Below are 24,900 nucleotides of genomic sequence, written 5' to 3'. Positions count from 1 at the left end.
GAATAAGTCATTTATTTTGCAGAATAAAACTCTGAACTCGATTTAAATAGCATTTTTTTTTTGAAGATAAGCAAATCATTTTAAGTCATATTTGTTAAATCTTCTGCCGGGCCAGATATCGATGCTGGCGGGCCAGTTTTGGCCCACGGGCCACCAATTGCTGACCACTGATGTATGACTTATTCCCACTGTAAACACATAAAAATCGATTTTTACTCAAAAAACACATTTACTACACCATGAAAATTTGCATAAGTTGTTTTATTCATAGTTGTTCTTTTTATATTTCTCTTTTACTGTTTTGTCTTTTGTTGAAGTGGACATCCCATAAAGTCAAGCCTGAAGCCCTTAGCTGAGTTGTTTGCACACCACCCTCTCTGAACTGAAAAGAAAGAGTAAGAGTAAGAGGAGGAGTGGAGTGGGGTGGGTTTTTCCTCTCTCTCTCTCTTTCTCTCTCTTTCTCTCTCTCTCTCTCTCTCTCTCTCTCTGTCACTCTCTCCATCTCATTTACAGCATTCCAACTCAGCCTTTATTTTCATTAGTTTGAACAAAGAGTGTACCGTACAGTATATTTACACATCATACTGACTGTTTGACAATTTCCACTTAGGTAATGCAAGGAAGATTGAACTTTCAAGGTTTGCATCTTCGTCTTAATATGTTTTTTTTTTTTCTACAGTCTTGATCTCCGTTGATACACTTCCTCCCCCCATGCTATCTTTGTTGTGAGATAATCCTTGTCAGCACTGTCATCATCTTCACCCCATCATCATAGCATCATAATCAAGTTATTTTTATATTGATATAATTCTTTCGATAGATTCCTCTCTGACAACTGTACACTCATACACAGTGTTTGACTTATATATATATATATTTGGGAATATATTATTTAAACCTAGGAAAAGAGGAACATAATCCCAAAGAAAATATATTAGTATCCCAAAGTAACAAAATCATGCATGTTTTTAATGTATTTCTTCATAGAAACAAACAAAAAAAAAAGTAATATAATGTAATGATGGGATCTGGTTTATTTACAAACTGATCTTGGCACTCGATTTTTTGTTGTCTCTTGCTTGAAACTGGAATGATCATAAAAGAATACTTTTGACTCTACTGAGTATAACACTCGTGGTAATATAAGTCAGTGACCTGCTCTAAAAGGCAGGTCTTAGAGACGTGTTCTTTTTTTTTTTATGCACAAAAAGATAAAAGAACGTGGGGAACAGAACAACATTAAAGAGTCAACCAGAGAGGAAACAGAAACAGTGTGTAAAAAAATGTTATTTCACTTCAGCTTTAGACTGTGGCAGTTTCCTCTTTTAGGCAGAAACCCTGTGACATCATGTCGACTGACATTTTTTTTTTATTTCCACCCTTCCCAGAAATTCAGCCTCTTTCTCTCTCTCTCTCTCTATATATATATATATACATATGTATGTATATGTATATATATATATATATATATATCATCTCATCTCGTCAGGTGCACCCACTGGTCACCATTGTTTGAGTGAAAACCCAAAAGAGAGCATTGATTCTGTCAAAATTCATACCATAAAGCAGCATTAAATGACTCAGGCAAATAAATTGAAGGAGACAAAAGAAACCAAAAACCACCAGCACAGACCTAATTCTCAGTCTCAGGTTTGGCAGGCAGGTAGGGGTGGATGTCTAGAACTTCCAGTGTTGCCTTGTCAAACAAGTGCTTGACGTTTGATCCAAAAGATCTTGTGTGTGAGCAAACATAAGCTTTCGTGTGTGTGTGTGTGTGTGTGTGTGTGTGTGTGTGTGTGTGTGTGTGTGTGTGTGTGTTTGGGTGTCTGCATACATATGTTCAGTGCAAACACGTTGGGTAAAAAAAAACCCCATCTCGACTGTAGCCCACCATCTCTGTTGTTTCGACTGAAACAGGCAAATCTTCAGAATTGTCCATCCCTGACCGTCTCAGTACCCTTGCAGTTCGTCTTGCACCTCTTCAGAGATAAACCAACAGGCAGAGTGACAGGCCTTGTGTTTATCCAGCCTGATGACGGGCCAACTGATGACCCACTCGACCCACCCCCAAACCCCACGCCCAGTGTCAGGTCCTAGCACAGCCCAATGTACTTGAGATTGTTCTGGATGATCACGTCCGTGACAGCGTCGAACACAAATTGAATGTTGCTGGTGTCGGTGGCACAGGTGAAGTGTGAATAGATCTCCTTGGTCTCCTTGTTGCGGTTGAGGTCCTCAAACTGCCGCTGCACATAGACGGCGGCCTCCTCGTAGGTGTTCTGACCTTTGTAGTCAGGGAAGCACACTGTCAGAGGAATGCGTTTGATCTTCTCAGCCAACAGGTCCTTCTTATTGAGGAAGAGAATAAGTGACGTGTTGGTGAACCAGTTGTTGTTGCAGATGGAGTCAAACAGGCGCAGGCTCTCAGCCATACGGCTCTGAAATACAAAAGACATCAAAAAGGAAAAATGAGATTTCACAACTTGGAAAAATGTCGAATTTGACTTTAATCTCACACACTTGAATTCACATGATTTGGCAAAACCCGCAAGAAAAAATCAAAGTAAAGTCTAAAGTAATCAGCGCATGTCTCGGATCGACCAGCCATTGGCGCTGCTTCTGTTGTGTCAACAAAGACTTGAGACGCAGACAGATAAAGACCTGCGTTTGAACTCTCACATTCTTTCTGAATGCGTCTTTTACCACCGCTTAATCATAGTGGAAAACTTGAATCTTAGACACCAGAGAAACGTCTTGCTTCATTATGAAGAATAGTTGACACAAATGGATTAAGACGGACAGGGTGTCATCTTAAAGATTATAGATGTAGACTGGTTCCTTTCCTTTTAGTGTCTCCCTGTTTGTTATCAGGCAATCATTTGAATGCTGAGAAGATACTTTATTCTTTTTATGTACTAGGGCCACATTGATGTCACATTTTCTTTCCTCCAGTTAAGTGGAAATCTATGATTTATGTCACAACTCCATCATGGAGATCATAGATGTGATGACCTTCAGACAAATTAGGAAGTCATGAGACACAGTGAAGGGAGGGCACAGATGTAAATCTGCAAGAACTTTGCAACAAGAACAGAAATATGAACAAGGTAACCAAACCTTTGACACTGTTGTATGCCATCATTTAAAAAGTGCTTGAGTTATCAGCCTGTCCCATTCAACGCAATATTAGACAGTGTGACGATGGTCACCTGGACTCATAGATGAACAGTCTGTGTGACCTCACATTCTATGTTTTTCCACAATACATTTGTTCATTACGACAGAATTTCACCCAAAGATCTAAGAAAATAGACCGATGGTGTGGAGACATTCTAGATTTATTAGTTCAAAGGTCAAATTCACTGTGACATCATAATGTTCATAATTCAGATTTTTATTGCCATTGTTCATCTCAAGAACAGATCGCGGCCTTGTGTTCTGCACCTCAGATGAGTCGTTCAAGCTTATAGTGTGTTTCAACTATACGTGCAGTACGTGCATGTATGTGCATGCTATCTCACACTGTTTTTTTTTTTTTTTTTGCTCATGTGATGTGAAATGAAACAAAAAGAAAGTTGAGCTGTTTGTGGCAGCTGCTGGCATATGGCGACTGGCCAGTAGCTTGTGACCGGGAGGTTGTCAAATAGAAAACTGCTGTTTAAAAGGTTACGGAAACAACATGATGCTTGGAGCAGATCACAAGATCTGCGCAGCATGAAAAAAAAAGAGATACAGAGGCAAATAGTGAAGGAATGGACAATCCTAGTGGAATTTCAAAGTAAACCCTGATTGTTCAGTGGTGTAAACGTACTATTTTTGGATAATGATGAAAAGGTTTTCAGATGTGACAAGGCATGGTTACGTGTTTCATTTGGCTACAGCCTCAAAAGCTACTAAAGCAAATGGCGGTTCAAATAATTATTGTCCACATTTACTTAAATAATATGGAAAAAACTAAAAGTAGTTTCACCTTTTATTCATAGTAGTTAATAATATAGATTGATTGCAGGAATATGTTCTGTAGGAAAGTTGGTTGGCCCCTGTTTATGAAAGATTTTTCAAGGCAGTATGAAGTGTTGCAAACAGGATACTGCAAAAAAATGTTTTCCTCTAAAATGACTTAAAGTCCCATTAAAAATGGGCAAGAAAATGAGACACCACAGAGAGAAGGCAATAAATTGGGGTTTAGTTCAAAACAGGTTGCATAAGAGTGTGTCTGCAAGAATCTGGTAGGACTGGTGGAAATTATTTGTGTGCAGTACATATATCGCAACCTTCATTTTGTAGCAATATGGAGATCGGTCTGATGCAGTCTTTTAGCACAATCTTTCTGTTAATAACACGTTCGTACTTATGCATTTACTGCCCAGCTGTGACCAGCCATTTCAGAAACATAATGCTCTATCAATGTGGGAGACATGTGCAGCCTTCATTCACATCCTGGTCACATGGTGCTGTTGACGCACATCTCTCTCTACAGCATATTGTCTGTTGTGAAGTGAAGCATTTACATGATGTTTAGGGTTCATGGATCATACTTTTTTCTGCTATTAGATCCAGTTATTTTGACCAGTGTTGGACCAATAACAATATTGATTATGGTATTGTCTCATCCCTCCTACTCTCTCAGTATTTGATGAGTTTGAAACATGAGCTGTGTTTTCTTTAAGTGTCCTTGGCGACTATGAAGTGTAGTCGCCGAGTGTTATACTTTGGTTCACCTAGAGATGCATTTATTTGAGTTTCCATTGTCAGACATTGACAACTGTAACCTAAATTTGCCCCCCACCAAGCATGTTGTTTCACACTGCAGTCCATTTATTGAACCACAAAGAATTTTCCCTACTGTGCAATGGCAAGGAAATACAAAGCTCATCTTAAACAGCCACGTGACAGGAAGAAAAAACAAAAAGCCGGTAGTCCTCCATTGTTCGCCATTGTTTACTCTGTCACGTTCTTCTTCTTTGTGGAATTTATTGACGAGCTACACTGTGTCACTTTGGAATGACATCGTGCCATTTCCATAGCCGATGCTGCTATCATCATCTGGCCCACACACACCTCATGGTGATAACTCACGGCAGATCGGGGTTTTGCTGTAATAGTGTGCTCTGTACCTCTGAGTTGAAACAAGGCTGCTCCCTGAACATTTTATGTATGCACAAAATCATGTCAGGCTGTTTGACCTCACTCCTTTTTTTCTCAGGGTGTCAGAACCGGAACCTTGCTGCTGAGAGAGTACAGCAGAAAACGCCGGCTCAGTCCAGTGGGTCTGGACATCACCTGCATACGGTAAGAGTTTAATAATGGGGCGTGGGAGGAGGGGGTGAAACACAAATCCCTTAAGTGTGCAGCCGCTCCTTTGCAATTCCTTAAGGTTCACTCTAACTCTCACTGCCTTATAACAAGGGGCTGCATTGCACTTATTTTCCAGAATTCTTTTTTTTGGGGTTATTTTTCTGTTGCACCTGAGAATTACATTATTTAGGCTGCCCTCGCTCTGTTCTCTCTCTCTCTCTCTCTCTCTCTCTCTCTGTGTTTAATTGTTCTAATGTCTCAGTTATTGTGGCAACACTGCTGGGTTTGGACTTGAAACAAACAAACACAAAAACACATTGCGGCTCAACATAGTGGATAGCGTCCAGGTGTGCAAGAGTATCAGTATAAAGAGATAATACAATACCAAAATTCTGTATCCACTTTAAGCCAAATTCAATATCATGACAAATAGTAGTTTTGTTGTACAATTACAGCTAAAGGGAGAGCGCCATGGGTCAGCTTATGTAACTCATGTAGCTGTAGTAATGTAGCATTGACCCTGTAGACTGAAGGTCATCATATAGCAATAAGCCATTCTTACTTTGTTAGCATTTAGGTAAGGGCAAATACTGACAAGAAAGCACAGACATTGAGCTTTCCTGAAAAGAAAGAAAAGGCAAAACACAATTGTACCATTAAAGTCAGTTCTTAAATGTTCCCTTTGTCTTTGCTATGGTGTCAGATGAGAAACGTGACAAACTTAAAAAAAAGAAGAAATGAAAATGAATTAATATTTGGCTAACACGAGCTCTAACAGTTGCTAACCTCATATCTAGGTGTTTCATTTTCACCTCACATCCCCTCTGAATTAATTTGCAGTTGCTACAGCCTCAACTATCACCTATAAGCCTGCACTACACGTTCATAACGACATACCCGCAAACAGACACAGACACACAATAGAGGCACGCACATACACACATCACATTGATTTGTTTGTTGTAGACTCCCCCATCCCTTCTCTCCTCTCTCTCTCTCTCTCTCTCTCTCTCTCTTCCACTCCCTTTCTCATCCTCCCTTTCCCTAGTCACAGCTCACTGTCAACAGTGCAGGATTAGGAGCATTTGACTAGCCTGTTGCTAAGCAACAGTAACCATGGCAACTGATTCATTATGAAGACAGGGATGGGACAGGGAAAATGCATCAGGGAATGGGTTGATGGGTAAACGTTGTACTGTAATTTTTATACTGTGTTTTCAGTCTTGTGTGAGCCGGTGCATTGACAGTGACCGTCGGGCGTCAGTCTGGTTGGACTGGTTTGTCCTCTGTCTGTGTGACATTGGGTGAGGGGTTTGAAGGTTAAGGTCACTTAAGGACATTCAGTGGACACAACAAAAATACATTTTCCTCCAACAAGGACCTTTCCATAGTCGTGTATTATGTTGGTAAATTGACAGGAGCCAGGTGTCAGTGAACAAGTTTTGTCACATTTGTTGATTTTTCATTCAATACAATTTGTGGACTGTCTTTTCATACAATATGTTTTTATTAAACAAAATAGACTTAATAATCAAGTTGTTATAATCAAGGAACTGGATTTACTGTAGGTCCAGAGATTTTTCATAGTGCCAGCTTCTCATCACATGAATAAAGCCCATAAGTGCTGACTTTTCCAGTGGCCGTCCTGTGAGAACAGCCTCTGTACAACATGTTGGTGATTTCTGAAGAGTTCTCGCTGCGTTTTGCTCTCTTCAAAAACCCAGCTATTTGAATCCTACAATAAAAAATTCACCCTCTCACCCGCACTGATGAAAACTTATGTGACTTTTATCTGGAGCCATGTTTGTCATAAAATCTGTTGTTTTTCAGTGTTTAGAGAAAAGCAATAGGTTCAAATTTCTCCTTCTCTTTCCTCATAGCTGTCCCTCACCTGTGGTCGAGTTTAATTCTTGCATGACCTGAATCACACATGAAACCAAATTGGGTTTCATTTCAGTTATGTATATTCCACTTCTTGTAATAGTGTGCAGAGACAAACCATTCTCTGTTTCTCACATTGCAGATGTACTGAGCATATAGAGGTTATGGTCTACGTGTTAGGTAACAGCTGTTCAGCAGTGTTGTGTTAGCTGACAGTGGTTATGGACGTGGATAGTTTTGAAAAAAAAAATACCGTCTTCTACATATTGAAGACACAGCAGCTACAAAAAATACCTGCATTCACCACAGTAATGTTTAGATGAGGTGTGAATGTCATTTGATTCACTGTGCGTGATCCTGTTCAGCAGATTTGTGTGTGTGTGTGTGTGTGTGTGTGAGGCCAGATATCCTTTACGGCGTGCTATTTGTATCCTAGTATAGGATTCCTTTCATGAATCTGTATTGGGGCTTTGTATAATGTTCAGCCTGTATTATGTGACAAATGGATGCAAGTCTCAAGCATGAAATGTGCTCAGAGCTCATGTGTAATGTGTTTTTAAGTGACTTGTCATTAGAGCCACTGCCGTGCAAAAAATGTTGATGATGAAGTTGAAAGTTGATGAAGATGCCAGAGTATCTGAACGTGTTCGCATCAGTAATTTGGACAAGAACAATTTTTTTGACGTTGTTTAGTGGTTCGTTCAAGTTACTCAACAAACTGACAATGACTTATATCAGGAAGTACCCCATCTATAGCTGGTTACATGCTAGAATAATAAGAATAAGCATTAGCAGTTTCTAAAATAATATAGATAATCATTTAAGATTTTTTTTTTCCACAGTCATGCAAGGAAAGCATATGACTGCATGTGAGTACTGTATCCATCTTATACTGAGGGATACCACGTGCACATTTCAGCAGCATCTAGACAGACTATAGCTGTGTTTCCATCATGGTACAGTACAGTATGCTTTGAATGGGAAAGCCCTGGGTCAGCTGTGCATTTCAACTGAGAACAATACCTTTACTTGGTAGGCGGGGCGTGGGCTGTGCCTGATGGCCACGTCAAAAAAGTACGCAGTGCAACATCGTACCGGTGCGGCGGCAATGAACAACGACACAACGGACAACAAAGGAGGATTTCCAGCAGGGGGATGAGGACATCTTTTTTTTCGGGTGTTTGTCTCGATAAAACATCAAGCTTTTTAGAGAGTAGTTATACTTTTCTGTCGCCCAATCAGCTGACTGTCATGACCATACCATACCACTTTACTACCCCAACGAAAGGGTACCAAAAATGGAACAGTTGGGGACGGTTATCTTGGTACTATTCCCAATGGAAGTGCAAAAGAATACGTACTGTACTGAACCGAACTGTATCACTTGGTGGAAACACGGCTTATAATATAAAGAGATTTGATAAGGCTGATGCAGTTACTGGAAATACCAAGACTATTTGTGAAAGTGTTTCACTTAATCAGATAAGGAAACATCACAGCCCGAGCACGGAAAACTGCAGCTGTCAATAATGTTAGTATTTCTGACTTAAAATGTTTTCCGCCAAACCACTGAAGAAACTTTGTTGTTGCCAGTTGGTTCGCATCACGAGCTAAACCACATGAAACCGTAAGGACAGTGGTACAACTACAAACCCACCAAACCAAAATGAGTCATTTGCTAATGTAATCCACTTTGGTCAGACTGCAGCATATGATCCAAATTCAGGAGATCTTTCTCTCTGTTTCTTCTGATCCCTTGCTTTCTTCTTCCTCTCCTTTTGGAATAATAAGTTGTTTTTTCTCTCGAGTACCTGTGATCTCCCTTTGCTACACAGTGCCTTCACAATCTGCTAATTCTCGCAGGTACAGACTCGCACTTCATTCTGTGAACTCAATTAACACCATAGTGCATTTTTCTCATCAGACTTTATTTTTAACCTTTAAAACTAATTGATTTCATGTTCCAGCCTGGCATAATGTACACCATGTTTTATCCGGGTACACCATGAATTATCAGGCCAGTTCAATTACAAAGATGACGAAGTTTGCTCACAAGCTATTTCTAGTCGGGACAGTATAAAAACATGAAGGTGAACTTGGATCCTGGAACCTCCGCAGGTTAAAATATGTAATCATGCCTGTGAAGTAAGAGAGAAAATAGCTGACCTCTAAGAGTTGTCCTAGTCAGAAAAATGTAAAATAGAATCCGCTGTTGACCTTCCATTATCAAAGCAGTTAAATAAACAATAAGTACCTAACTATTCCATAACACTCAGATAAGGAGATGGATATGCTTGAATTGTTCAAATTCCACAGCTATGAAATGGAGATAAAAGCATGAAACTCTTTCTTCATTCAGACAGATTTTAAGTGGCTACATGTGCATTTCAACCATTTCTGAAAAAGCGCTACTGTCAAAGAAAAAGCTTTACTAATTGTTTAGGAGATAACCTTGGAAGAATATTTTCAGAATTAAAATACAAGGATGACTGCAGTGCTTCTGTTACCCTGTGTGGCATTAATGCTCATGCGTATCTGTTTAGGTCTGCTTGTTCTTTGCTACTTATGGGTTCAGATTGGCAAACAAAAATATCTGACTCACTCAAGGAAAAGCCCTACTCAGAATTCTTGCTGGAGGTGAGAGTCCAGGGAAGTGGAGTAAAGTTAGAGCTGGGGAACAAACAAACTAATAATAGTTCAGTTTGCTCATTCCCATAATTGTGACATCAAAATGATCTACCTCACTTTCACAGCCTATCCTTTTGAGAAGTTGTGGCTAATTCTGCTACAAATGAATGAAAACACTATACAGATCATAGTCTGTGTGGTTATTTTGACTGAGAATAATGGAATTATCTTTTAAAACTGATTTCTATTTATTTTTTCTTACCGTCTGGTTGTCCTCGTAGAGTTTGAGATCGTAGCCACTTAGCTCGACACAGAAAATAATTGCCGTCACACCCTCGAAACAGTGGATCCACTTCTTTCTCTCTGAACGCTGTCCACCCACATCCACCATCTTGAAGGTGAGCTCCTTGAAGGTGAACTTGTTCTCCACGATTCCGGTGGTCATGTCGCGAGATCGTAGGATGTCCTCAACAGTTGGGATGTACTCGGCTGCAGAGATGCGGTCCAGATCATTCAGATAGTAGGCAGTGTTGTCTTCTAAGTGATACTCATTGGATCGCTGAAAGCACTCTTGCACACCTGAATCGGCCCACAGACGTTTCATGACCCCCTGCAACTCTGGTGTGATCTCCCCCTTGCTCTCAGCCGGTCCTGTGAGGGCAAAGAGCTGCACGGCATCGTAGGCTCGGTCAGGATTGTGAAAGTCAATCTTGAGGGTGGTGAGTGCTCGGATAATGCGGGTGAGGGAGTCAATGGCATTGTACAGAATGAGGGGCTTGTACTCCTTGCATGCCTCCAAGTTGAAGCCTCCACTGTGGATGATCTTCATCTGTTTGACAATGGTGCTCTTGCCGGAGTTGCTGGTTCCCAGCAAAAGTAGCTTGATCTCGCGCCGCTGCCGTTGGCTCTCTGAGCGCAAGTGGCGGTCGATCCGCCGCGACCGCCGCGCAGCTTCCTTCTCCTCCGAGCTCTGACGGCATCCCATGGTCCTCCGCCACGTGGTGAGCACAAAGGAACTCGTGCTGCTGATTGATGTGAAAGCTAGTTATGTCGAAGTTTTGGAGCTGGTGGAAGAGCCAGAAGAGGTTTCCACTAATATAGGAATAACTGGAACTCACTGGGGAAGAGGCAGACAGAACTACACAACAGACCACTTTAACACTAGACAAGAGAGCCACCACACAGAGGAGTGTCTCAGGAGTATTTCATTCTTTTTGTACTGGGGTAGTCTGTGAGTACTGTGTGGGCAGAACCCAGACTTGTGGGATGCCCACACAGCGCCTGGCACTGAGGTTGGACTGTCTGCTCAATTCAAGGTAGCTGGGGTTCATAGCAAGGGCTCCCCCTGAGGACAGGCTATGATGGCGGGCTTGGGACTGTTCAGCATATGTCAGTAGCTGTGTGTGAATACCAAAAACCCTTCACTCTCCTCCCGCATGGCTCTTACGGTGCGCTGCCCTCGTTTGACTTCCGCAACCATTCACTTCAGTTTGATATTTGGTCTGCTTCACTTGATCTTCCTGATGAAAATCTTTCCCCGTTCTTCTGCAGCGTGGTGTCTCCCCGACAACTCGAGGCCTCCAAGCCTGCCAACACATAAGAGAGAGAGGAGACATAAATGACTGGTTTCAGACAAATAATCCCAGTCCCATCATTTTCAATGACATTGTTTACCTGCATGATGAAGGACCAGTTATTTGTATTTACTTCAAAAGAGGTAGTTAGCCTAGCTTAGCATAGACATTAGAAACGTGGAAATGGTAGGCTTTCTCCAAAATGAATGAACATTTCTGACTAATCAACAGAAATTGTGTTTTGTAAAAAAAAAATGTGTTTGCATGTTTATTAAAGGTTAGAGAGAATTGATGAAAATCTGAGATCATTAACTGACTCTAGCAACCTGTTGTATTGCTGCAAACACTTTGAATAGAGGTGATCATTGTCAAGATAAACCACAACAGACGTAGTTGCTGTTTGAGAGATTTTATTTTATTTTATTTTTTTTACTTTGTAGAAAGCTTGTCTCTCTTCCTCCAGTCTTAATTACCGCATATTGTTTTTAACTCCATACCCAAGATGGGATATCAGTATTCTCATCTCATCCTTGTAAAGAAAAAATATTGTTATGAATCAACTACTTTAATAATAAAAAACGCATAATGAAAAACACCAAATATGGTACAAATGGAGAGTGACTGTAAGAGAGTGAAAGCAGACACAGACCTGAACACTTCCCATTCAGCCACCGGCCATGCTACCCGTTTTCTGTGCACACTACCTCTTCAGATTTCGGCTTTGTAACAGCCACACGCCCTATGTCACTCCATCTGCAGTCATGTGTTGCCATAGACTCTGAGCCAAAGTAGACCTCAGCTGACCACACCTATCCATTTAACAACCCCTCCTCCTCCTCCTCCCCTCCCCTCTCTCTCTCTCCCATACACACACACAAACAGAGAGAAGGAGGCTATACTGTGTACACAATCAAGGTCAAACTCATTCGCAGAAAAAGACGGAGGAAAACAAACTTGAAAATGCTGATTCACACCAAACATGTATCAGACTCAAACCAGCAGGTGCCTCTCGTACTTCATGCCACTCTAAAGCACATTCTTCTAACCCCGACATCTGTTTTCTTATCCTTCAGATTCTAACTGATCAGAAAAAATATTTCTCGGAATATTTGGTTTCATCCTGCTCCTGCTTTGATGTATTCACTTGTCAGAAGGTAGTGTTTTACATTACAAATACTATGTTCTAATAATTTGGAGAATATGAATTATCAGAAAAACTAAAAATATAAAAAATAGTTTACACTGTGATATGTCAAGCAAAAACAAATTTGCCGCAGTTGAGTGCTTGTGGGATTCTGTGATAAATAGATTAACTTTACAACATGCTGTATGCTATTGGCTTTGTAAAAGAAGTGAATTCATACTGTGGCCTAGTTTTGCTGGTGTAAGTATACTCTGCAGACCCCTTAAATGGACAGACAGACAGACAGACAGACACTTAGAGAGAGGGAGCATTTCTCAGAGTGAGGTCCAGTCTTCAAAAGACTGAGGACAAACAGAGCAGAACAAAGCGATAACAAAGCATCACAACACAAACAGAGTGCGGAGCATTGTTTCCTGGCTTCGGGCACCAAACTACTCTCTAAAAAAAACGACATAGCCTGCCAAACCAGTTAATGCACATCACTGATTTTGACAGCCTCAAACACATTAAAGCTGTGTGAAGTTTTTTTTTTTCCTTCTTTAATTTGCTTTTTTCAGAAATATGCAGCACTTGCATTTCTGCACTTTTTGAAGTTATACACCACTTAAGATAAGTGGAATGAAAGTCGTGTGCTGGCAGCAAGGAATCAGTATATATTAGTATCACACAGAATTCTCATTAAATTTTCATGCTATCATACGGAATAGAAGAAAAATAGGTTTCTTGATTACCTATGCTTAATAACTGGAGCATAACTCAGCAGGATGAAAATGCTGGGAACTTTGAAAATGTCCATTAAAAAAATAAACAAAATTAATTAAGAAAAGGCCCGAAGCATAAAAAAAAATGGTTTAAAATAAATTAGACAGTCTACTTCAAAGTTGCAGTAGCATTTAATACAAGAAAACAACAAAAACAGTATATATAAAACAACCCCAACAGAATATATCTGCTAAGCAGGATTTCACATAATGCCCCCAGTGTCCTAATTTTTTTCTCAATTAGGAATCAGGCCTCTTACCTCCAGTGACCTGTCTATGTTCATATATACGTCAACCCGTCTTCTAAAACAGTGCACACCAGTACTTTCACTCCGTTGCGCGCAGTATGAAAAAGAGGTGTGTCACTATGAGAGTAAGTGAGTGGAGGCAGAGCCGTGGGGGCCACGGTGAAAGGTCGGCATCTCAATGTATCATGAAGGCTTAGGTAACGCGATAGTCCACTCTCTCTCTTCTGCTGCATATAGGGCAGGTGCTGACCACGTATGATTTAGTTACCCTGCTGCAAATAATTACAATCATGCCCTTTATTAGCGATAAGTACATGTAGTCACAAGATGTTTCTGTTGTATCGTGCTCCATTTTTTTCAATCCATAAAAGTTCTGTTAAAATTCAGGTCAGTCATATCAGACAGAGCGACAATTTTAATCCAAAAGAGGCTGAATGTTACTGATGTCTACACATAATTAAAATACACAGGGAATTGTTTGGTGAGTTACACTGTAGACAAAAATGTTTTAAAAAGGAAAAAGGAAACGAAAGCTCAGTTTTCTGCTGCTTTCTACTGTATTGTGTTGGTGTGAAACCCATTTCATCGTGCTGCTGAAAGCCCACCGATTTAAATTTAAAAAAAATAATGTCACAAAGAATGGACAGAATGCAGGTGTTGCTTGGGCACACGACAGCGTATGACAAATGTCGGAAGCGTCCCGGTCGTGCTCAGATGTGTCAGAGGTGAGAAAGAAGAACAAAATGTGCAGGGTGAGTTATTTCCTTGAATGAAAAGCAAAAGTGTGGCGACGTTAAAAGAAGGGGTGAAAGGCACAGGTGCTCCTTTTTTGTCACCTCGTAATGGTTTATGAATGAGGCGTGCAGGTGCGTTTGTCAGCGCTGCGGTCAGCAAGGCTTGCATTTCAAGAGGTATCGGATGAGGCGCTCCAGTGAGAATAAACCTGCCACAGACGGCAGGAAGAGCGGCAGTGCACGTCACAACATCATTCACAAAGTCAGTCTTGCATCGCTGTTGTCTTTAAGAGCTTTGGGAACCAGCAGGGAATCATACATCACATTCTTGAACCTCTTAAAAGTCCAGTGTGGCAGATATAGAATATGATACCTATAAATATGTTTGCATGAGTGTATAGTCTCTTTAAAGTAAAAATGACTTTGTTTTATAGCCTTAGAATAAGTGTTGTATATCTACTTTATGTAAGGGCCTTGCTGCTGCCGTCTCTGTAACACTTTGAAGTGGAAGCTTATTATGTAAATGAAGAACAACAACATCCTTTCTTGTATGTGAAGGCCACCATAGTCACCCTCATGCACGGCGGAAAAGGAGCTGTGAGTGGAGGAGTCTTCCATTGGTTACAATCTACAGTCTCTCCATCAGATAGGGGTTAGGGTTAAGGTTAAACACTGGACCTTTAACCAGTCTGTTGAACAGATCTGATGCAAGCTAGTGGACTGGACTATATTTGGGAGGTTTATTTATGGGGTTTTGACAAAATTGCTGTAGTTGTGGACTAATATAATCAACTGTTCTCAACTCGGGGCCCACAGGCAGTTCTTTGCATGTACAGCCAATTTGAATATGACTAGTATTCAGAGCAACATTGTACCAGGAATATGAGACTCCTTTATGGCCGCATTGTAATCAATGTCCATGTTACACATGGGTTAGCCAGCCTACATAACTCTGTGTGTCACCTTCGTTCCTCATAGAGGAAAGGTTGCAGAGATGGAGACAAGCCAACTTGGCTCCTGACCCCCCTTTCATGGGTTGACAGAAATGTTTCAAATGGAATAAAGAGGTAGAAGATTCCTCTGCAAGAGGCCTGCATCGGTCATGTCATGTTCCGGACATATCGTTATTTAAATTACAGGAGAACGTGCACCGTTATCTCTGCAATAATGATGGATGCGGGCGTCACATACAGACACACTCCAGCAGATAGAGCCCCTCCAGCAACTGACATACACATACTCACAGAAATTAAAACGGCTCGCATGCCTTACGATCAGCTCCCCAGTGTTAATGGGAAAGCTTTCTCCTCCAAAGGCAGCCGCTTCAGTAGCTGGAGCATTATTTCCTGTTTTGAGCGTTCTCCAGCTGTTGGCTTCCTGACAAAAACAGGTTACTCAATTACTTAAGGCTGTCTGGTCAGTGTCCATATACAATGTCATGAGTCTTACTGGAATTTAGCAACGTGATTTTTACAACAATATCCGAGGACCTGCTATTGTGTCAAGATTATGCAGTCCGTGTGAAAATGTGTGTCGTATCAGTATCGAGTGGCAGCTGGCAAGTCCAGCCATTTGTTTTCCAAACCATGCAGAAGCTTTAACTATTTGGATGAAATTCTGTACGAATGGTGCTCCAATTGAAGTTTTTAGAAATCAAAAGATGAACATATGCTGAAGTTAAAACGAAGCCAAGTCCTGGGACGGCTGACCTAAGTCGGCCTTTAAGCAAGACTGCTGAGGATACACTATTAATTGACGTGATGCCACAGAGGCAGTGAATAAGCAACGTATTAGTGAGAAAGTCTGAGGTGATCAATTGGCTCGCCTCCCTCAGCCACTTTTGTCTCCGTCAGCTTTTACCGGCCACAGATAAGACTGCATGGTACCCTACCAACAATTGATGATTTAGTCCCCAAAGGAAAGAGAAATACATGGAAAGTTTCACTTTTCAAATGACGGCATAAATTGCAGGAAATCCAGTAATTGGATTTTTGGGCCAACGAATCCTCCTCCACAAATATCTAATTACGATATGATTCGCGATATCAGAGGGAAGGGTAATTTTCACATCATTATTCTCATTTTCATTGGAAAAACATAATTTAAATGCAGATCTGTGAGAAACAAAGACGTTCTCTTCACTCTGTAGAATAAGATGTGTATAGATCAAGACAGTAATTCATCTAAAATGAGATTTTGACCCACATTTGAAATTGTGTCCGTGGTTGAAATTGTGATCAAATAGAATTCAAATGATTTTTTTTTAAAGGCACTGAAGTATATCTGCGCCTGAGTATGAAGCTACAGGGAGCGATCAGAGCGACATTCACTGAGTTGTGTAAAAATGATTTGGTGCTGTGTTGATGTTAATGGACTACAGCACGTTGGCACTTCACACCTGCTGAAGGTTAAATGAAATTTACATGGACAGTTAACAGTGTGGTAATGGAACAGTGAAGAAACACAGAATATAATCTGCTACGGAAAAAAAAAAAACTGTCCTAAAAATGTAGTTTCTGCAGCGGGGTAAAACAGTGCATATTGATATAAATGTTAGCAGTGCTAAGTTGGCCATTGATAAAACAATCACAGTGTTGAGGTTGTAATCACTGAAGCTGTTTAAATATTTAATCAGGAGCAGACATGTTGTAGCAGCTCCTGCCTTTTCAGTAGATCGCTGTTAAGGTAAACATTCATAACTTCCAGCTTTTACAAAAAACACACACAAGTGTTCTGCTTTGTGACTTCTATTAGGATCACTAGCACATATTTTTCATGTAATTTTAATGTCTCCAAATAAACGGGGGGGGGGGGGGGGGGCAATTACACTTAATAAATTAGTATTACCATTATTACAGTTAGTAAATTAAACAAAGGCCAAGAAGGGCAGTTAACATCAAGCAAAAGCAAGAGATTACGACCTTTACCGGTTAATTTAAAAGGACAAGTCTTCCATTAGAATATAAATATTGGATTTTAGTTTTATTGTAAAGAAAATTCAATTTTGGTTTGAAGACATGAGGTTTCAATCTTTTGCAGCACTCCGCCGAACACTGTGGACCACAGCGTGTCTGTGGCTGATGGGCTACACATGACTCGAATCAAGTCTTTAAAGTTTAAACTCACTTTCAGCTCCACTGCATGGCGATGCCAAGAGTGTGTGTCTGAGCAAAGTTTAGACAGCCATGAACGACATATGGACGATGGAAAAGTACCGTTAGTAAGTGGACTTTGGTATTGCATTACAAATTGCACATGGTTTCAATGTAATTTCATACAAACATAAACCATATACTGTAAACGATAAGTTAATCCTTTATTAGTCCCACAATGGGGAGTTGTTATATTGGTATACATTTGAGTATGGGATACGGTTTTTTATCATACAGACGGCATTTTATTTAAAGATATGCCACATTTTGTGAAATTCTCAGTATACATCCTAGTATAGAGCATTAACAACAAAACTATTAGTAGCCTAAAATAGTAGTGTTTCAGGCTTATTGTATTTGATCACCTTCACTGTATTTTGATTGGCTGTTAGCATCAATATCGGCCAGTTTGATAAATTATGAAGAACTTTAAAGAGGAGAATCCATTCATTTGAATTTTACTGGGTCTTTGACAAACTTAAAACTGTTGATTCAACATTTACAATAAATTATAAGGTGCTGGTCCTCATGAACACCACCGACAATATAATCAGGTATTTAATGTAATATAATCCAATGTATGATACATTTGATGATTAAAAAATAAGGCTACTACTATTATTGTTATTATTATTATTAGAAAATCCTTATGCTAACCTAAATGAGGAACCATTAAAAAGCCGTACAAATCCATCCAAGAATCCTAAGGTTTCATATCATGGAACTGACAAATAAACAGTGTGCATGCTTTGTCCATTTTGCAGCGTCCAGTAAAAGAAGCTGGGACTGACTTCAACTGACAGTTGTCTTTTATGTACATAAAGTCAGTATTGAGTTAGCACATGCAAGGCAGAAATCCAGCTCCACAAATCAGATAATGCGTATAGATTTCTGATTTGCCAAAGCGCACAAGGAGGCTTTAATTTAAAGATTGGTTATCTGCAACAGTGAGTGTTTTTGTGTTTTGTTCGTACGTTGGCTGTGCTGTGGCAGTAATGCTGTCAAATCTGTGACAGAAAGCTGACAGTCAATTTTCGTGCTCCTCGCAGCAACACAGTGATCAGCTCTATATCACCCCAATGACAGTTACCAACGCTGATCCTGTAAATAACTTTGCATCATGTGACGCCTGTGATGCACTGTGTGTGTTACTGCATGTAATAAGCGAAATGCATGCTGTGCTGTGCTGTGTGTATCCCAGTGGAACAAAGCAAATGCAGTATTCAACCTAGGAGGCCTGTTGCCTGTTTCGATGAGTCAGAGCTTTGTGGTCTCGTCGTCCTGCGTCAGAATCATGAGATATAGGTAGCAGACAGAACGATCTCCAGCATCGCTCAGTGATTGGAGATGTAGCACATGATCTTAAGAGAAATGCATAGGAATGCAGGAAAAGCCTTGATTTTATTAAAATGAACCAGTCTTCATTGCAACACCATACAATGTCCCCTTGTGTGTGATCTGCTCCTGAGGATAGACTGGACGGGGAGCAGAAATTCAACACGCAGGTCTGAAACATTGCTTGTTAACCACATTTATGCAGTGAAGACACACTTAAATGGGCTGTCACAGTCTCAAGAATGAGCCTGTCAGCAACAGTGTGTCTGCGATTTCAAGAACACTCCTGGGGGAAGGTGTCTGAGAGCCTGTAATGGCAGATAGCACCTTCTCTTTGAAATTACGTGTCATTGTGTCTCATGGATTACCCAGGATTCCTGTCACAATACATATTGTCATTTATACTGAGACCATCGGGGGATTTTTGTGCCTAGAAATTACAGAATCCCATTAAACCGTTTGTGTGTCTGTGTGTGTGTGTGTGTGTGTGTGTGCTAATGACAAACACTTCAACCATCGTCCAACAATATTTTTGATATTAATCACTCTGTTATGTAAATGTTGTCACTGTTGGTGTGTTGCTTTACTTGTACAGCCTTCACTCTCACTGTGTGGTTCAGTCTTAGCTGCTCTCGTAAAACCATCGGCACCCCCCCCCCCCCCCCGCTTCCAAACAGCAGAGGAGAAGCCAAACATTAAAATGGTAGACAGACAATGTCAACGATTACAAAATCAAACGTGTCCTAGAAACAACTGGAAGAGAATGTAGCTTAAAAGAAGAGTGGTTATGGATTCATATTCAGTGGGTGGCCAGAAAACACTGCTCCGAGTGAATGCTAATGCTGCTCTGTGTCTGTTGGATGTGTAAGTAGATTACTTGTTATTCATAACAAATTTATACAACAGCGGATTATGCTTGGTGTGTAGCAAAAGGTCAGGTCTTCTGTGCTTGATAACGGAAAACGAAATTATTTACAGAATTCAAAATGGTTGTTTTTTTTTAACGCGAATATTCACTAACTTCAATGTCACGTTCAAGCCCAATTATTTTCAAAATGGTTTGTCCAACATGTTGTGATTACGCCGCCCCGACGTGCTGGGCCGAACGCAGACTTCAGAGGAAGATGGCTGCACGCACATGTGAGGACACAACTCATTCATTATGGAAAACAATGATGGGCAGTGTTCTCCTCCTCGCTACTCCCCCAAAACTGTGGGCTGTTGAGAGGGTGGAGATGGGGCGGGAGCAAAAGCCTCTGTACATGAGATGCCTTTCCACGATAATGCTCTGTTTAACGTTCATGATCTTGACGGCTGTGTTCTTCTTCTTTTCCCTAGTCCGGCGGGTCACACTGAGTCACAAGGCCAGCCAGCGATGACAATGGCATGTTTGTGCACAGGCTGACCTTAGGGTAGACTGTCTGATGTGAAGGGATAAGATGGCACAGGGTGGACATTAGCGTCTTGTTTGTGTATTAGTGTACACACATTTTATGAGTGTGTGGGCCTTTTCGGTCATTTGTCTGTTCCGCGTTAATGAATACAGATGCTTTCTGCTTTTATAGAAACAGTTTCTCTCTTTATGGCGAATAGTTAGTAGATCAGAACAAGTGTAATTAGCGCTATAATCCTTCTAATTTACATTCACAAGCACTCCTTGCAGCAAAGGGAATATGTGGATACTTCCAGGGCTCTACAACTCACTGACATTATGTGCAGGTGGTGATGTAGTAACTGAAAATTAAATTAGTGAAATTAAAAGAAAATGGTCTTATATCGCAGCAGATAAAATGAACAGCACTATATTTCATTTATGTGATGAGAAATGAGAACAACCAAAATCTTTTAATCATTTTGCATTTAATCTCGCTTGCTTGATTTTGACAATAACCCAACAGATAACAATGGACGCTCCGAATTTTATATATATATATATATGCTGAATGTGTGGTGAGGGGACGGATATGAGGAAATAATAAGGTCTGAGAAGATATCGTCTGTTTACAGGAGAGTAAATTTGACTTTATGTTAAACACTGGAAGAGTGCACAATGTTATATTCATTTAAAAAAAGAGTAGAACATAGGGTGTAAGGGTTAAGCAAAGGAAGGAGGCCATTAGGCTGTAGAGGTCACTGATACACACCAGCAGCCTCACTCCTCTGGTGTTATCATGGAAAAGCAGCTGCATACCTGCATCAAAACACTGCTCTGCTCTGAACCTTATTTTGCCTGTATGGCAGAAAGCAACGAACACTGCATGTAGTTGTGTATGTGTCGCACACACGCACACACACACACACACACACACACACACACACACACACACAGATGTGCACTCTCTTGTTTCCCTCAGTGTATAGTCGGTCATAGCACTCCCTCATTCGTCACCCCCCCCCCCCTCCTCCCTCCTCCTCCCTCCTCACACAGCTACTCCACCACCTCCCTGTTGTCATATGACCACTGTTATGTGTGTGCAGTGGAACACAAAGTTGCTCTGTTACTCCCGTCTGCTCTGCTCTCAGATTTGAGTGCGAGAAGTAAGGCCCACTCTCTCACCAGCCCCAGGAAAAACAGACAGGCCCCTGTATGTGACGACCAGCAATGATTAGAAAGGAGGGCAAAAGAAAAAAGAGTCGAGCTGGTGTTGTTTTGTGTAACAGCAGTAGATTTTATTAACTTAATCTTTTCTCATTCACACAGCCCCCTCCCTGCAAGATTTGTGTTTGATGTTCAAGGACAGCGTTCTTCCCCTAATGAATCAAGTACACTTTTGTCAAGTAATGTGTTAGTCTTCAGTAGGAGTTGCCAGAAAGCGTCTCCTGTAGCCGTTTGTGTCGAGGTGACACTTTGTCCTAGTACCTGCTGAGGATTACAGACCCAAAACAAACACAAATGCTGAGCCGGCCAAATCAGAGAACCACCGCACATCTGAACACACAGAGTGGCAAAGCAACTGATACAGACTTTAGTGAAACATGTTTTCATATTTTTCCATAACTCTCACATGTAAACTTGTGTGATAACTCTGACGCTCCTTTCCCAGGAAATAAATGACATCCATGATTTATCATTTTATTAACGAGGCTGACATGGGAGCAGCACCCGGTCCCTTTGGTACTTTATTGTAATGGAGCTGAGTCTAATTTGCCCAAGCTGGCAGTGTGCTCACTTACAAGGTTAAGGATGGTGAACAATGCAATGGACATGTGCTTCCTTAGTCCTTTCTTAACATGAGAGCTCCCTCATCAGACACTGTCACTTTAAAACCAGGTCTGCCCCTGCTGTCCCCTGCCATTATGTTACCCAGTGGAGGGGATGTAGCCAGTAACAAAAGAGGTGGAAGGAGGTCAGCCCAGCATAGGTTTTTTGACATTATTGCTCTCATTTTTTTTTTATGTATCACGATTACTTAGTGTGGGAGCATACGACACACTCTCACTTCAACTAAAAGAGAACAATACAAGAGCTGCTGGTGCTGCTGGGTGGGGTTTTATGTACTGCCTTTAGGTTAGGGTTTATAAAACCACGAAATGATGATTCAAAAACAATGTCAGTGTCACTTGTACTGTGTGCTCAAACAAATTGCATAAGGGTATAGTGACGTTTTTGTTTGTGTTTGAAACTTTGAGAATGTTCATTAGGACAGAATGTGGTTAACCTTTCTATTTCATTACAGACTCCATTACAATTCTAAAGCCAAGGGAGTCCGTGACCTCCAGCATGTTTGGAGAAAACCTGAACATTTTATTGCCTAAATTAAAAGATGAATCACATGTTACCGCAGCTCCCAGGGGCTGATTAGCACTACTATCACAGTGAACATGACCTTGGTTTGTCCTTTAACAGTTACCAACCAGTCACTATTTGTATAGTAAAAAAAAAAGGAAAGGAAACTGTGGGTGTTAAACACCAACAATTTGGCAGAATGTATCACTGCATGTCTGATTCTGCTGGAAATATTAAAGGCCACAGTTGGTTATTCTTCCAGTAAGATGGCAGCAGCATGAGATGAATATTCTATGAAGAAATGAGTATTTGCAAATGTTGTTTGTCTATATTATTTTGATTGAATACCAATACATGTTCCTCTTTCTTGAGAATGATTAGTCAAAACAGAACGTGCTGAAGAAATATGGTTTGCTGCAAAGACTACTTCCTTTGAATTTTAAAAATGTAAGGCAATACCTGAGTAAGCAGAACAATTGGGTTTGACTTGACCCGTCAGCATCTAAGTATAACACTTTTTCTTTTTCTCCCAAATCCCAATGGAAAAAAATTGCATAGGCTTTGGCAAAAGCATAAATCTAATGCCTCTCAATAGATCTATTTCCACTAGAAATCAAGAGGAAGAGGCGGCGAGAAATGTTTCCACATCCTTGCCCTGATTCACAGATGTGTAAGGCCTTGGTGTGAGCAGCTGCTGGTGGAGCAGTAACAGACACATCCAGCATTCTTTCTGTGGTCAGAAAAGTGCTATCTCTACCCCGATGAAAAATAATGGCCTTTTCCACCACTCTTTCACCCAATCTTCCAAATCTTCTCTTTCCTCCCCTCTCGCTCTCTCTCGCTCCCTTTGCTCTCTGCTGCATCGACCTCCGCCCCATTTGCCCCATCTGCCTCCCTACTGTTAAACCCCCCAGCCCCTCAACCCCTCCCTGCTTCTCACTCTCTCAGAGCATGTAGCACAAACACACATACAGTACACACAAGTACACATGCTCTCCTGATGCTACACAACCAATCCCAACCCCCACTGAAAGATAAATAAATAAATAAATATGATAATGCTTCCTTAAAAATATGAACGACTGTCGAGGCAGACAGTGTCACAAGTCATCCCGTTTAGTAACTCTGCACTCCCACTCTTGCCATTAGGATATTAATTCATAAGCGCACACAAACAGCTGGACACAAATGTACTGTCGGTGCAAATTTCGTTCCTGTGCTGCTGTTGGGCCACAGTTTTGTCCGCTTCTCCCGGTGCCTGCAGAGCCAGGCTCCGTGGGATTTGTACACCTCCCACTGCTCATTCACAGTCAGTGTCTTAGTAAAAAAACGGTTGTAAGTGCTGAACACCTGACTGTGTGAAGGTGCTTTTTCTCCCACTTACTACTTAATGGATTACAGACACTCACACACACACACACACACACACACACACACACATCTTTGATGAATCCTCTGCTTGTCCTACATACAGTAATTACATGAACTAAGCATTGCATTCAGAATCAAGAATCAAGGATGCTCTGGGGAGATGATGAGTCAAATTGCCAGCATTAGATAGCAGCGTCTGTTGGCACAGAGCTAGCAGGGTGGAGGAGGGGACAGGACAGGCTGCGTGCCTGCCTGCTTGCCTGCCTTGGTGCCATCTCTGAACATCACCTTCCCCATTTTATCAGGAAAACAAACTCACCCTCTACAGAATTGCTATAATGAAACAACATCTCAGCCCCTCCAGTGTGTCCACAGTAGGCCAGCCTTGTGGTGATGAAAGTAAAAAAAAAAAAAAGCTGTGTGAGAGAAGTCAGGCTTACCGTGTTCACAAGCCAGCATCCATTTACAAAGGATACTGCAGACAAGCCCTTTGCAGGGAGAGAAAGGCTGTATGCAATCCACCTTTAGTCCTGCTTTTTCATCTTCATATTTTCCTCATATTCACAGGGTCTGTCACACACTCTCGCACACACACACACGCACACACACACACCCGTACATCTCTCTTTCAGCACCCCTCTTTCCCTGTCTTATTAACGTCTGTGTTCTATATCCTCTCTTGTTTGCTCCAAGGCAGTTGAGACACTGCAGCGATGGGGGTGGAGGGCGTGTATATATGTGTGCGTGTGTTTGAGTGTGCCAGAGACAGAGAGGAGGCAGAGAGAGAGGGAGATGGAGGGAGGAGTCAGCAAGGATAGAGAGCGAAGGGGGAAATGGTCAGGATTAAATCATGAGAGTAGCAGAGAGAGAGAGAGTGAGAGAGAAAACAGGCTTTCATGGGGTGGCTACAACATCCAGCGAATCTTTATTTCATGCTATGTTGATAAAATATACATTGGCCATTAAGGGATCCAAGCCCTGCTGGTTAGAATGGGGGGGCGGGTGATATATAGTGAACAGACCTGTTTCTTGAAGTGTTGTATGCTT

General features: G+C 41.2%; 1 protein-coding gene across 1 annotated transcript; it reads right to left on the bottom strand.

The window, feature by feature from the left end:
• Window positions 1-242: 242 nt before the first annotated feature.
• gnaz (guanine nucleotide binding protein (G protein), alpha z polypeptide) lies at window positions 243-24,614 on the bottom strand. Its single transcript, XM_058617136.1, has 3 exons — window positions 24,294-24,614; window positions 10,070-11,393; window positions 243-2,438 (listed from the first exon to the last, which is right to left on the bottom strand). The coding sequence occupies exons 2-3, from the start codon at window positions 10,790-10,792 to the stop codon at window positions 2,094-2,096; spliced, it is 1,068 nt and encodes a 355-aa protein (XP_058473119.1). The 5' UTR covers window positions 10,793-11,393; window positions 24,294-24,614; the 3' UTR covers window positions 243-2,093.
• Window positions 24,615-24,900: the final 286 nt, after the last annotated feature.

This window comes from Solea solea, chromosome 19 (genome assembly GCF_958295425.1).
Source record: "Solea solea chromosome 19, fSolSol10.1, whole genome shotgun sequence".
Classification (NCBI taxonomy): Eukaryota; Metazoa; Chordata; class Actinopteri; order Pleuronectiformes; family Soleidae; genus Solea; species Solea solea.
The sequence above is the reverse complement of the archived record's forward strand: the minus strand, read 5'-3'. Positions and strand labels throughout refer to the sequence as shown.